Source organism: Erinaceus europaeus, chromosome 21, assembly GCF_950295315.1.
Source record: "Erinaceus europaeus chromosome 21, mEriEur2.1, whole genome shotgun sequence".
Lineage (NCBI taxonomy): Eukaryota > Metazoa > Chordata > Mammalia > Eulipotyphla > Erinaceidae > Erinaceus > Erinaceus europaeus.
The window spans coordinates 37776612-37792280 of record NC_080182.1 but is presented as its reverse complement, the minus strand read 5'-3'; the positions used below and the strand labels follow the sequence as shown (position 1 = coordinate 37792280).

The 15669-nt window shown below is 39.1% G+C and overlaps 1 protein-coding gene across 4 annotated transcripts in view; it reads left to right on the top strand.

The window, feature by feature from the left end:
* The window catches only part of TBC1D5 (TBC1 domain family member 5), a 504373-nt gene that overhangs the window by 368847 nt on the left and 119857 nt on the right, over window positions 1-15669 (top strand). For all 4 annotated transcript variants that reach the window (XM_060180867.1, XM_007529715.3, XM_007529708.3 and 1 more), the window contains one exon: window positions 9804-9910. In XM_060180867.1, the coding sequence (XP_060036850.1) occupies window positions 9804-9910 (107 nt within the window). The remainder of the gene's footprint in view (window positions 1-9803; window positions 9911-15669) is intronic.

Genomic DNA, 15669 nt, shown 5'->3' with positions numbered 1-15669 from the left:
TAATCTAGAGAGAGTTATTGAAAGATTCAAAGTGTGGTCTGTTTTAGATCACTGTAGCAACTGTGTAGAAAATAAACTTAGGGAGTTGGGCGGTAGCACAGTGAGTTAATCTCAGTTCGAGCCCCCGGCTCCCCACCTGCAGGGTGTTTGCTTCACAGGTGGTGAAGCAAGTCTGCAGGTGTCTGTCTTTCTCTCTTCTCTCTATCTTTCCCTCCTCTCTCCATTTCTCTCTGTCCTATCCAACAACAATAACAATAAACAATAATAATAAACACAACAACAAGGGCAACAAAAGGGGGAGAAATGGCCTCCAGGAGCAGTGGATTCATGGTGCAGGCACCGAGCCCAGCAATAACCCTGGAGGCAAAAAAAAAGAAAAAACTTAAAGGAGACAAGACCCCAGCAAGGAACTCAGATAAAAGATCTTGACAAGGGAGTCGGGCGGTGGCGCAGCAGGTTAAGCACAGGTGGCGCAAAGGGCAAGGACCAGCATAAGGATCCTGGTTCAAGCCCCCAGCTCCCCACCTGCAGGGGAGTCGCTTCACAGGCGGTGAGGCAGGTCTGCAGGTGTCTGTCTTTCTCTCCCCGTCTCTGTCTTCCCCTCCTCTCTCCATGTCTCTCTGTCCTATCCAACAAAGATGACATTAATAACATCAATAATAATAACTACAACAATAAAACAACAAGGGCAACAAAAGGGAATAAATAAATAAATATATTTTTTTTAAAAAGATCTTGACAGGAGTCTAGAGGGAAAAGTTGATTGGAGAAAAATCTTCACAGCTAAAGTCAGCATTGTGTTTAAGTATCGTGAGTGAAGAGCTGGAAGTCAGAAAGAATGTTCAATTCGTAGAGTTGAGTGACAGTAATATGTAAACTTGCATAGTAAATGCAAGGGTTATCAGGATTTTAGGATTATAAATGAATTTTTTATCCATGCTGAATTTGACAGCTGTTAAAGAAATCATAGCCTAAAGAGTTAGAAAAATAAAATTCAGTGTCAATATTAAAACTACAGATTTAATTTTGCAAATGATTAATATATGTGTGTGTCGTTTAAATGGTACAATAGATCATATTTTCTCAGAGTAGGCAGACCTATTCGAGTTTGTTGGAGACAGTCTTGCTTTATGCCTACTACACAAGAGTAGCAACTAATATTGGCCATCTCACTCTCACGGGTATTGATCTCATCCATATTATGAAATGTAGTCAGCCTGCTCAGGTGAGTGCCTAAGAAAGGCATGTGGGTAAAGGCCACACCCGGTGTTCATCTGCAGTGCTTCAGAAACACCAGAGAAGGCAGTGCACGATGTAATCTCAAATGTGACTTGAGTCAGGAGTACCGAGAGACAGTCTGGCAAAGTTGGAAAAGTCTCTCCACAGACTTGTAACTGGAGAGACAGTCAAGGAAAGTGACAGTAGCGCAGGAGTTGGCACCGTGGATAGTGGATAGCGCACTGGACTCTGAAGTATGAGGTCCAGAGCCCAGTCTTCAGCAGCACGTGCATATGCCCGCATGACACCCCTGGTTTTCGCTTCTTCTCTCCCATAAATAAAAAACAAATCTTAAAATAGTAGAAAAGTTAGGAAGTACAGTAGCCTTCTCTATATTTTGTTGTGGCTTAATGTATGCATTACATTTTCACCGAAAAAGCTAACTAAATTAAAGAGAACATGGCTATGCTATATGGAAAGCATCATTCACTCAAATAGAACCAACAGAGAAGAGACACATATCTGAGTTATGCTGTGAAGACAGTGGCATGACTTTCTTTAGGATGATGGAGCAGAACAGATGGGAAGCATGCAAACAGTGACAAAGGACCTTACTTCCTAAGCCAAGTCGCTTCTTCAGGGCACAGTCCCCTGAACCCCCCCCCCCTTGTTAATGTTCTGTATATGGTCTCCTATACATAAACCAGGGCACCATTCTGTAGTAGGCGATGCTAAAGATCAAACCTAGGGCCTCAAGCACACGAGTCCTGTGTTCTACCTGCTGAACCACTTTCCCAGTCTCGATAGCATGATCTTGTGAACACCATGTGGGTGGCAGTTTTCTGTTTAAAAAAAAAAAAAAAGCATGTCCCCTTACCTTGGCCCTGGGCTTCGAAACTGTATGACTCCAGCACTTCTGGAAGATCCTTTTTTTTTTTTCTTCTCTCACTCTCAGAAAATGGGGTTGGGGAGGCTAACACAGCACTGCTCCCCGCTGGTGAAGCTTTCCCTGCACATGGTGCTGCCAAGTAACGCCGGAGCCTCTGATACACGTGCTAAAATGCACATTCTGCCAAGCGGCAATCTCCCTGGGCCTCAGTGTCGACATTCTGCATTAAGTACTTAAAAAAGTCACCTATTTTTATTTTGTTTTTCACTAGTATTAAGGAAAATCATATTTTTCATTTACAATATTACCCACCCTTTGTCATACTGATTGAATTAATAGCTAAAATACTATAATCGAATTCCATGTAATAGTACTTCTTCATAACTAGAATGTGTCTCTCAAATGTTTGTTGTGTCTGTTAATTTTCTTTCTCTCTGATCATTTTGTAAATGTAAAAGTTTCCTTCTCTGCACTTCTACCTACTTCCTGCCTTATTTTTTTCTGCTAGAAAAAAAAACATGGTACAACATTGTAATTATTTTTTTTAATTTGTTCATGTTATCTAGTTTTAGGGGTGTTTTTTTCTTTGTAATCTAATTTTAGGTAGCTCTAATCTACCTAAAAGAAAAGACTTAAAATTCCAGATTCAGATGTTACTCAAGAAATTATCTACATAAACCCCAGAGTTAACAAGCCCACCCACTGTCACATGCACAGCTGTCTGCATTACCAGTGCAGTGCCCCTCTTCAATATGAGTAATAAAAAAAAAAATCACTGGCCATTTGAGGAAAGCATCAGGATAAAAGAAGATGTCTAAACAAGTAATTAAGAAAGCAGCTTGAAGGAGAGAACTTCTCAGAGAGCCAAGAGAATACATCATTCATGGGGAAAAAGAGAGTGGACACAGATTAAAATAAGGTAGAATGTAAGATCTTAAAAGTATCTTTTTTAAAAAAAAAAAAAAAAGCACTTAAAATATTAAGATAAAAGAATGAGAATTGGAAACCAGGTCAGGAGATCCAGCATCTAGATTATGAGGTCACTTTAAAAGAAGGGAAAGAAAAGGGACGGAAGGAGACAACAGAAAACAGAAGAATGAAAATAGAAAGCCCCGAGTTTCTAGATTAAAATTGTCCACATGAAAATAGACGCACCTCACCGAGACTGTGCAGAATATTGTGGGCGAGGGGAGGGTCAGAAAGAAACATAAACCGTGGTGGTGTGAGACTTCTCAACTGGCAGCCGGTAGAGTTTGGAACATTGCTGGGTTTCCGAGGGAAATACTCTGAAGAATTTCTGACCTGAAACCTACACTTTACCTTTCCAATCTGGGATTCTGCACTCTGTTCACCTGTTCATTTTCTTTGTTCTTTTTTTGAATTTTTTTATATTTATTTCCTTTTGTTGTCCTTGTCGTCGTTGTTGTATAGGACAGAGAGAAATGGAGAAAGGAGGGGGAGACAGAGGGGGAGAGAAAGACAGACACCTGCAGACCTGCTTCACCGCCTGTGAAGCGACTCCCCTGCAGGTGGGGAGCCGGGGGCTCGAAATGGGATCCTGACCCATCCTTCTGCTTTGCGGCCATGTGCGCTTAACCCGCTGCACCACCACCCAACTCCCCTATTTTCTTTATTCTTAACTGCTACATAGATTTCACACACAAAAAAATATATCAGCCCCAAAACTCATGCCAGGGACTTTGGGGTGCCCAATGTGGCATACATCTCTTGCTGTCCTTTAGGAAGATAAACAGTGCAGCAGCTATGACTGGGTCCCCTGCTTTTTATTAGTTACAGGTGCATCAAAGGAATTCCAAAATAGTTTACATCCATAAAAAGCGTAACATTTGGGTAGTTGGAAAAATCATCACTATTTTATATGCAAAAATAGGACGTGGCTATTCAGACAACCCTCTAATTCATCAGCAATGGGAACCAAATAACAAGAGACGTCTGAAGGACTGCAGCGGAGAGAGCAGGGCAGTGCCGTCAGCCGTCTTCTCACAAGCTTACAACATGCCGAGGGCTCTTCTAACTAAGCCCGCAGAGGGTCCTCGAAGATACACGGCACCGAGTCGTGCGCCTTCTCAGTCACCTCAGACACCTGCCGTGCGTGTTGTTGTAGTCACCATGGTGCACAGGCACCTTTTGGTGTTGGCGAGTCATCATTTGGGCCATAGATTGTGCAGATAGGCAGCAAGCACAAACCTGAGATCCTTCCACAGTATAGTTAGACCAAAAAATTGTGGTAATAAAAACCTTTAAAACAGGAGTCTTAAAAAATCCATATCTTGCACACAAAGCTTTCAAAGATGTATGCCACCAAAACAACAGTAAAGCAAAAAAGAAGAACTAATGTGGAGTCAGGCGGTGGCGCAGAGGGTTAGGCCCGCGTGGCGCAAAGCGCAAGGACCGGCATAAGGATCCCAGTTAGAGCCCAGGGCTCCCCACCTGCAGGGGAGTCGCTTCACAGGCGGTGAAGCAGGTCTGCAGGTGTCTATCTCTCCCCCTCTCTGTCTTCCCCTCCTCTCTCTATTTCTATCCTATTGAACAACGATGACATCAATAACCACAACAACAATGAAAAACAAGGGCAACAAAAGGGAAAACAAATATATATTTAAAAAAAAGAAGAAGAAATAATGAACACCCCCAGGATAAGTGAGTAGACCAAAATCTTATGAGAAATTTTCCACAAGACAAAGAAAAAGAGCTGGCAAAGAGCCAAAGGCCTCTTTTTTCTTTTCTTTTTTATTTTATTTATTTATTTTTTCCTCCAGGGTTAATGCCGGGGCTCGGTGCCCCACGAATCCACTGCTCCTGGAGGCTACTTTTTCCCTTTTGTTGTTGCCCTTGTTGTCTATCGTTGTTGTTGTTAATATTATTGTTGTCATTGTTGTTGGACAGGACAGAGAGAAACTGAGAGAGGAGGGGAAGACAGAGAAGGGGAGAGAAAGATAGACACCTGCAGACCTGCTTCACCGCTTGTGAAGCGACTCCCCCGCAGGTGGGGAGCCGGGGGCCTCAAACCGGGATCCTTTTGCCCTTCCTTATGCTTTGCGCCAGGGGCACTTAACTGGCTACACTACCACCGGCCCCCCTCTCTTTTCTTTTATGTGGACAAAGCTGGAAAAATAGAATAAAAAAGGTAAAGAGAATTACAAAAAAGCTCCTTAAAAATTAACATTAGGCCTTTTTTCTCACATATTAACAGAATATTTAAGAGAGCACTTCAGGTTAAAGTAATATGAGATACACAGACAAGTAAGCAAGCAAAGGAAGAACAAGACAGTCATGCACTCTAACAAAGATAGGACACGTAACAGAAAGGAAAAGCACTACTCTAGGGTGCCGCTCGGCTATTTCCACATTTTCTTGGTTGTAAAAAGCAAACTCTAAATTTTGGTCTAGCCAAAAATATGATTTAATTTTATGGGGGAGAGTCCAAAGATTGCATGTGTGGTGCGGAGCTCCTGGAAGGGTTGATTTACTGTGCCAGCCCTTCCTGTTGAAAGGTACAAATTCTTGAGTAATGATGTCTTACACTTTTGGATCTCTGATTAAAATAATTTCTGTCTGAAGAAAATGTAAGCTTGAAAAGAAATAAGAATAGCAACGCTTCAAGTTTTTTTTTTCCTCCTAACCAAAATAGCAAGCTAGTTTTAAGCTTGAAATTTCCTCTTCCCTAAAATCAGATTTTCTAGTCTTCTTATTCCACACAGAATCTACTACCGAGATGATATATACATATATACACACACAGACACACACAGACACACACACACACACACACACATATATCCCATGACTTACAGAATAGTATGGCTGTCTTCAATTTGAAAGTGTTGCAGTGGATCTGGTGCTTAGAGTAGTTATCACAGTGGCAGTCAGGAAGAAAAACCCCAAAAGACAGGATCTTCTGAGGGTCTTAAACACTAGCCTAAAACTACTTTGTCTGGAAAGAGATATGACCTTGTTTCATACTTGTTTTTTTTCCAAGACTGTAAAGAATGAAAGTTTCGGGGATGGCGGGTGGCCCACCTGGTTGAGTGCACTGGACTTAAGTTCAAGCTCCTGGTCCCCACGGAGGGGGGGGGGGGCTATAGAACAGTACTATAGGTCTCTCTCTCCCTCTCTCTCCCTCTCCCTCTCCCTCTCCCTCTCTCCCTCTCTTACTCTCTTAACTTTCCCTTCCCTCTCAAATACTCTCGGTATCTCCCCTAACTAAATAAAATATTACAAAACAAATTTTGTTATTTTTTTATATATTTTTCTGGGACCTTGGAAAACCTCATTTAGTATGCTTCCATTTTATAACTGGCTAAGCTAAAACAGTGAGGGTCTTTAAATAGTCATGAACACTGCGCAGTAATTAGATAGTTTTCCTAGTGTAGTAAGTTCTCAGCAAATGTTTTCTCGGGGTATGCATCAATTATTAAATGCCTTCTGCATGCTAGTTACCTTTTAAGTTGCTTATATATACTTTTGTTTTCATAGAGAGGTACTAGAATTATGTTAAGGAGCTCAGATTCTCTTTGTAGTTAACTCATTATTTTTAACCTATAACTGTTATATGTCCTTTTATAGTCAAACACAAGACTGTGTGCCTTTTTCTCGCTATTTGCTATGACTGGTCATATGCCAACGACTTTTTTCAGTTTTTCTTCAAGGATTCTCTGTTGTTCACCACATGGTCACTGTTCACCAGTCATCTGCCTGTTCAGAGCCTAACTGCACTAGGAGGGCAAGACAGTACAAAGAATGATAACAGAACTCTCAGCTTTGAAGAATACTGACCTACCACACAAACTTTAATGAAAGTTCATTTTTCTGTTTACAATACTATTTGCATCCATTCTGTCATTTGACTTTCAAAACAAAGCCACGCATGAGAATACATACCCTTTAGGTAGACATCTGAATTTGCAATCACTGTGATTTGGGGAAGTGATTTCACCAGTCCATGAATTGGTATTCTCATCTATACAACAGAGCTAATGGTTTTATATTTATAATAAACCTTTCAGTGGAATTAAGTGAGAAGAAGGGGAGATCGCCTTCCAGAGTTTGAATCCTTGGTAACACTTACGAGCAGCATACACGGCATCAGGGCAGGCTCCATGAACGGTGAAGTGGTGCTGTGGTGTCTCTTGTTTTCAAAAATATTTTTATTACCTTTATTTATTTATTGAATAGAGGCAGCCAGAAATCTAGAGGGAAGGGGGTGATAAAGAGGGAGAAAGACAGACACCTGCAGCCCTGCTTCATCACTTATAAAGCTTTCCCCCTGCAGGTGGGGGTGACGGGCTCAAACTTGGGTCCTTGCACATCCTAACGTGTCTGCTCAACCAGGTGTGCCACCACCTGGCCCACTGTCTCTTCTCTCACCATTTCTGTCACTGTCTGATGTTAAAAGGGTTGAGAGAAGAGAGAGGAAGTATCTGCCAGCAGTGAAATTATGCAAGTACAGGGCCACACTAGGCAAAAATAAAGACTGAAACTAGAAATGAAATGAGCAATCACAGGTCAGGTTCTTAGCCAAGGGCCTGATCTCAGACCACCTTCAATAATTCACTGCCATGTCAGCGGTGGCAACTGTTTCATATTTTTACACACTTACCCTTATGTCCTTTGACTTTCTCCCAAGTAAAGGCTGCGTTGTATCTCCAGCAACATTAGGTCTGTCATGCATCGGGCACTTAGTAAATAATTCTGGAATTGAATGAGATAGGAAGATTACTTTTTAAGCAGAAAGTAAGTTCTCACATAACTCAACATAAGCTCACACAAGCTACATGCCCACAGGTTTTGAGCAGCTGTTTTAAATCAGCCACATGGATTATCATTTCATCTGAGGCAACATTATGTAAGGTTCAAATGGCGCTCAAGGATTCAAACCTGCATCTTGAGGCCCAAGTCCAGAACCATTTCCACAAAACTCTCCTTCCTCTCATAGAAAATATATAAGAATTCTCCCTAGGTCAATTATTAGAATGTAGTTATTATATTTGTGAAAGTAACTTTATGCATTATAAAATGAATTTATCAGTAAGTATTATTATTACCAGACTCCAAAGAAAACTACCCATGAAAACATTTTTACTATTTCCAGTGTTCTACCTTTTAGAATGCTGGAGAGAAAAAAAGAACAGCAAACTTGATATGAATATGACAAAATGAACAAATAAGAAGAGTCTGAACAGATATAGAAAGGGTAGGATAAGTGAGTGCTTTACAAATGAAAGCAGATGTATGAAATTACAAGCTGTCAGATCTGCAACGGAAATGAAGATGATAAAGTGGTTCCTTACATAGATTGTAATTATTCATTTTGCCCAGTCCTGTCTTTTTCCCCATAATGTTCACAGGGAGGAGGTGGGGGGAGTGGTAAGTTATAGCAAGAAACAGTTTCTCCAGCAGAAGAATGGAAGGGGGGAGGGGAAACTCGGAATCAAGGTCTTTCTGATTACAAGCAATTGGTTATTTTGTGATTTATACAGTTTATATTGACTCATAGTTGGTTTTCTTTTATGTCCTCCTTCTTCTTCTTCTTCTTCTTCTTCTTCTTTGCCTCCATGTTTTTGCTGGGGCTCAGTGCCAGCACGATGAATCCACTGGTCCTGGCAGCCATTTTTCATTTTTTATTGGCTAGGACAGAGAGAAACTGAGGGGGAGAGCAGACAGACACCTGCAGACCTGCTTCACTGCTTGTGATGCGACCCCCCCTACAAGTGGGGAGCCAGGAGCTTGAACCCGGATCCTTGCACAGGCCCATCATACTATGTGGGCTTATTAACCCTGTGCACCACCTCCTGCCCCCCCCATAATTTTTTTTCTGTGAAATGTTTTCAACCAACCATTCTGATTAATGAAAATGATTCTGTGGCAACCACAGGAAGTTGTAATTGTAAAGTTTCTTCACAGCCAGTTGCTGTGGAAGCAGTCAGTGCGGCTCACAGAAAACAAGTGTCCTTCATGGGCTTTGACTGCAGCACTAGTGGTACATGAATTGCCAAGAAATGAAGTCGTTTACACAGACCTGCTTGAAGAGATGTGTTTAATAATTGCATCCATAATTAGGCTGATTCCAAAAAAAATTAAATGACAATCTAGAGAGTATGCCAGAGTTATTGATACAGGTTTTGAGTTTTTTTTCCCTCCAAGAAATGCTGTGAAATTCTCAAATTTCTTGCTACCTGAGAGGAAAAAATATATATATATTTTCCTTAATTTGGGATGATGTGATATTTGCATATATAAAAGGATGAATGTAAATCATGCATAACAGTATTGACAAATATATTTGATCATTTCAAAGTAATTCTGTCCTATTCCTAAGACTTGCATTACTGATTTTTAAATAGCAAAACTAAAGACACTTAAACACACAGCAGTATAAATGGCAATAAGTGTGCATCTTGTCCAAATTTTTATTTATATAGCAAATGCACACACACGTCTGTGTCTGAGACTCTTCCTTTACACATACCCTGAGGTGAGTGCTGGTGTATTAGACTGCAGTTAGCGGTGCAGAATACTAGTAACATTTGGTAAAGATCCCTAGTCCCCCTTTCCTTTCATAAATGGAGCTAGTGGTTTCCTTCCTTTGACTTTTAATCATTGTGGTTTAACTCTTAGATATGTAAATGTCCTAAACAATATTGCTACTTGATTATTCTCTTCTCCTCTCATTCAGTGATCTCCAGTAACTACCAGACTTGTCTTGGCCTTCTGATGCATTACCCTCTCATTGGGGATGTACACTCACTGATTCTTAAGGCCCTTTTCCTTCGGGATCCAAAGGTAAGTGTTCCAAGTCAGACACGCACTTTAAGATTTACTCTAATGTTAGTTGAGTGAAAAATTCACTTGTCTATGTGACTCCAAGAATTCCTGATGGGGAAGTTGTTTAATGGCAGTCTCTCTGACTGATGAAAAAAAAAATCTTCTTAAAGTTATAGGCCAAAACTCACTTACTTCATGGCTAGCAACTTAGCAAGCAAATTAGATACTGTCGAAAAACTAGAGCACATAGGTCTTATCTCTCAGAAGGATGCCCTGTCCTCCTGCCTTTTTCTTTACTGAAGGAAATAGAAGAGCAACTGCGTCTCCCAGTGATCAGACTTCATTATCCTTGGTCCAGCACAGAGGAGCCAGCTTATACAAGCATCTCTAAATCCATAGGAAAGACAGAAATTAGAGCTGAAAGAGTTTTTGGTAAAACAAACCTATAAAACATAAATTGATTTTAATGCTGATTTCTCTATTTGAACTTAAAGCAGTTCATCAAAGTTTTCTTTACACTTCAGAGAAAAAGTGTTCTCTTTTATAACTAATGCTATATTTCTTGAAAATAAGGACATTTAATGATCTAAAAAAAAAAATCTGTGAACCTTGATGCTTTTGAGCCAAACAAAAATATTGGATGAAATATAAGAGAGAAAGCTTCAAACACAAGTATGAGAATGCCTGGCTCTGGGTGGTGATCCCAGCCTTTAGCTCTTTGGCACAACTCTCAATAGTCATGTTGGCAGTTGTTGAACTGTCTTTGAGTCAGTCTGTCTGTGAATTCTACGGCCAATGCTCTATCTGATGGAATTGTACCTCCAGTCCTCATGGATTTCTGCCCTTTCTTAGATTGTTGACTTCAGCATTGCAGTTTACCATCCATTATTTGTTCTTTGATTATTTTAATTATTTCCTATTACCTGCTTGAGTGCACAATTTTACATCATTCATCATTCGCAAAACAATTTTATATGAAAAGATAAACATATATCATCACATTTCTCTGATGTATGAGAAAGACCTAAGAATGTGACCACAGTTCAGAAGTCCTATGTTTATCTTTTTATTCTTAGATGTATATATGTCATGTAAATATATACTTACTATAACAAAATCAAGATTATTATATATCTATAAAAGTTAGAAAAACAATGAGGTTGCTGGTTAATGAAGTATAAGAGTTTCTGTCTGTGAACTTAAAGTATATTCTATCTACTCATCCTTTAGGAATTTATAGTCATATCAAATAAGAAAAATAGCTATTTGAATTTTCTGCTCCTGTCACTTGATTTGATTTAGGGAAGAATTAATATGTCATCTAAATCTATTTATACTCATAATTCTTCCCTAGCTAGATAGGGTTGATCTTCCTCTGAATCACTCAGTCTTTTACTAGAAAAATCTTATATACTAGATCTTTCAGTGTTGTTATAGAATCGATTTTATTAGAACTGTTCTCAGTAAGGCAGTATACACAATGTAAGAATATAATGACGCCTGTTCTGCTGGCTCACTCGGAGAGTGTGCTGTGTGACTCGCTTCTAACCCGACTCCTGCGGTGTCTCCTTCACTCTCTCTACCTCTGGCTAAAATAGATAGATAGACAGGTGGACAGACTGACGGATTGACCAGTTGAGTGCACATGTTCCTGTGCACATGGACTCGGGCGCAAGACCTTGGTCCTCACCTACAAGGGGAAAGCTTCACAAGCCATGAGTCAGTGTCTGCAGGTTCATCTTGCTATCTCCCTCTCCATCTCCCTTTCTCCTCTCAATTTCTCTCTGTCCTATCAAATCAAATAAATAAATATAAAAAAGGAAGCTCAGTTTCTAAAAAATAAAGATAAATAAATAATTTTAAAAATAAATAAAATTAGAAAACATACATTCCTTAAAATGTAATAGGAGACTCCTGCCCAGGAAGTGGTGCATTGAATTACGTGCACGTAGTGCGAAGTGCAAGGACTGCTGCAAGAATCCCAGTTTGAGCCCCCACTCCCCACCTGTGGGGGAGGTGGGTCACTTCACAAGTGGTAAAACAGGTCTGCAGGTGTCTTTCTCTCTCCCTCTCTATCTTCCCTTTCCCACTCAATTTCTCTCTGTCCTATCCAAAAAAAATTGAAAAAAATGTCCACAGGAGCAGTGGATTCGTAGTGCTGACACTGAGCCCCAGTGATAACCCTAGAGGCAAAAAAAAGAAACAAGAACTCTCACCTTCCCCACCCCATAAAGAATTTGGATCCATAGCCCAACCACGAGGGAAATGGTAGGGGAAGAACTCCAGTTCCATCAAGAGAGAGAAGAGGAAAAAAGGAAGGACATTTGGAAGTAGCAATGGGCGTAGGTGTGACTTAGAAAGGAAGAGAAGGCAGCACCATAGGGGAAAAAATGGGCAAATATATGTAAAGATAGATAGTTAAAGAAATAATAATCAATCCATATCTGTGATTTTGGGAGAACTACTGTTTCCACAAGAGGGAATGGGGACACAGAACTCTGGTGGTGGGAATTTCAGTGTGGAATTAGACCCCTGTTACCTCATAATTTTGAAGATCAATATTAAATCACTAATAAAATTTTAAAAACTTTAAGAGAAAAAAATAATAGCGTATGTGTCTTTAAAAAGAGGTTCTCCACTTTGCAGTCAGTGTCTTACTAAGCAAAAACATGCTTGTAAATTATGGCCCCGCCTGTGAGATCTTAAACTCTCTCACAAAAGTCATTTGGGCAGGAGAGATTCTTGCTTTAACACTTGAGAAAAAGTTCATGAAATGATGCTACATGTAGGAAAATTAAGTAAAATGTGTAGTCTTGGGGGACTTTCAGGTAACTAGTCCAGCAAAACTAAATAAAGTCTTTTAAGTCAGTATTACAGCTAACTCATTAATATTATTTAGTGAAAGCATCTAATGCTACTTGACATATGTGTTAATTATAGATCTTCCTATAGTATGCTGAGGTCTGAGTAAGGAGTCATGATTTTACTGATATTTTTATAAAAATTAGTTACTTTTTGTTACACATTCATTCACATCTATGATAAGTGAAACTGTCATGGATTTTAATTTAAATGGCCCAATGACTATTTGAAATTAAACGAATAGTACATCTACATGAGCTGTCAAATAATCTGTGTCTAGTATTATGCGTTCTGTTCACCATTAATGTTGTATTATAGCTTTTCAGACTACAGTCCTTTGTCTCCTTTTTGGTTTCATCATATTAGAGCCACTGAGCAGATTTCCAAAAACAATCCACTAAATGAAGTAAAAGGATAGAAGGAGGAAAGTCTGAAAAATATGAAGTGATTAAAAAACATTGTTCTAACTAGTTGTTCAAATAAAAAAAAATTTAAAAACCCAATTAGAAACAAAAGTCATAGAAAATGTGAACACATTGTGTTCCTTAAATAACCAGATGTTCTTTCCTTCCTGAAGGCAGTAAGGGGCTAGGAATAAAAGGCTTAAACTATTGTTGTAAGTTAACTGTGAATTTTGCAAATCTGTTTTTACCCTTTAGCAAATAAAATTCTAATACAGAAACATAAGCAAAGTAATTTTCATTTTTTGGTGTGCACTTTTTTTTGCTGTGTTTTGAAGTGCTAGCCTTATCACAAAGACTTATTACAAATGAAATACAATATCTGGATTAACACTTTAGATTATGCAGTAAGAATCTGACACCAACTGTTTGTTTTGAAGACTAGAATATTCAAAAATATTTCTATTAAGTGTACAAGGAGCCCTTTGAGCAGTTGTTATTGTTTATGGAAGAAAATTTCTTGAAATAGGACAATTTTATTTGATAGTCCTTATACAGAAACACCCTATTAAAATATAGTGTGCATTGTTTGACCAGTTTTGATTTGACTTCTGTTTGAAATATTATTAAATTTTGCCTTTTTAATTTGTAAATTGTGAAGATTCAGATTTCAAGTTATTTGTATGTAATTGTTTTTCTTTTTTTTTTTTTTTACTTTTTGGATTCTAAAAACTTCAGTGAAGTGCAAGTTTAAAAATTAACTGTGGGATAGCTTTGAAAGATGTCATATATCTGAATGAAGAAGTCAGGTTATGACATTAGTTCTCCATTATCACTCCATTGTAGTATTTTCTTCTCTGAGAAGTAACCTAAAGTCCACACATGCTGAGTCTGAGGAGAATGTCCACTTATTTGCTTTTCCTGACCCTCAATCAAATCAGGTTCCCTCATATAGTTTTAACCAGATTTTCTGTCAGAGAAAGAATACTTATTATGTTAATCCTATCTTCATCCCTTTCTTTCTGTCTGTCTCTATCTCTCTCCCTTCCTTTCTTTCTTTCTTTCTTTCTTTCTCTCATTCATTCATTCATTCATTCATTCATTCATTACAGAATTACAGGTTAACAGGGGTTTGAATCCACACCATTCCCACCACTGGAGTTCTGAATCTTCAGTCTCCCCCACTGCAATCCACCACAGTTGCCCTAAGGTTGTAGACATGGGCCAACCATCTTCTCTACAACTATCTGTCCACATTTATACAGAGTTGCCCCTTCTTTTTCTGATTCAGTCCTATCTTCCCCTCCACGCCACTCATGACATCATAACTGCCTCCATATGTCTCTCTCCTTTTCCTTTCTCTCTCTCTCTCTCTCTCTCTCTTTCTCTCTCTGGGTGCTGATGGAGCTGGAGTGCAGAGTCCTCGTATCTTCCTCCTATCTTTTCTCCCCCACTGGGAGTCTGGATCAAGATTGTTTATGGGGAGCAGAAGGTAAGAGTTCTGGCTTCTGTAGCTGCTTCTCTGCTGAGCATGGGCATTGACAGGTCAATCCATACTCCCAGCCTGTTTCTATCTTTCCCTAGTGGACCAGAGCTCTGGAGATGCAAGGGTCCAGGACACATTGCTGAGGTCATCTGCCCAGAGTAGTTGCATCCCTTTTTTTGTTTGTTTGTTTTTATTGAAATAACTATAGTATTTTTTTGAAAACTTCCTTTTTTTTTTAGTTTGCAAGGTATTTTGTTTTTTTCTGGTAGCTATAAAGCAAAAGATTTATCTTTTTGTTTTGTTTTGTTTCTAAGCTCTGTGACTACATGATCTTTTTCTCCCTGAGTACAACCATCAGGATCTTTATTATAGTTGATATTTAGATATTAGTAACTAATGAAGTATATTTTCATATTTAATAAGAAAGCAGAGACTTTTGTAAATAAACTAGCATTTAGTAATGCTAAATAGGACAGAAAGAAATCTAGAGAGGATGTGAAGACAGAGAGGGGGAGAGAAAGATAGACACCTGCAGACCTGCTTCACCACCTGTGAAGCAAACTCCTGAAGGTGAGGAGCTGGGGGCTTGAACCGGGATCCTTGAGCAGATCCTGGAGCCATGTGTACTTAACCTGCTGCGCTACTGCCAGACCCCCGATTTGAATTATTTTTATAAATCTTTTTTAATATTTAATTTATTTATAAACGAGAAAGATAGGAGAAAACCAGACATCACTCTGGCACATGGACTGCCGGGGATTGAACTCAGGACCTTATGCTTGAGAATCCAGTGCTTTATCCACTGGCTATCACCCTGACTTATGAAATTATTTTTAATTTATTATGCTGTAAAATTTATTGTGTCTATAATGCATGAGGTACTGTTTATCTAGATCCTGGTGATAATAATGTTGACAAAAAAAATGTATGACCCTTACATTAAAGGAAGCAAATTAACAAGAAAATACTTCATTTGTCACATATTGTATAGGCTATCATAGCTAAAATATTAAGAGAAAGGATCTTGT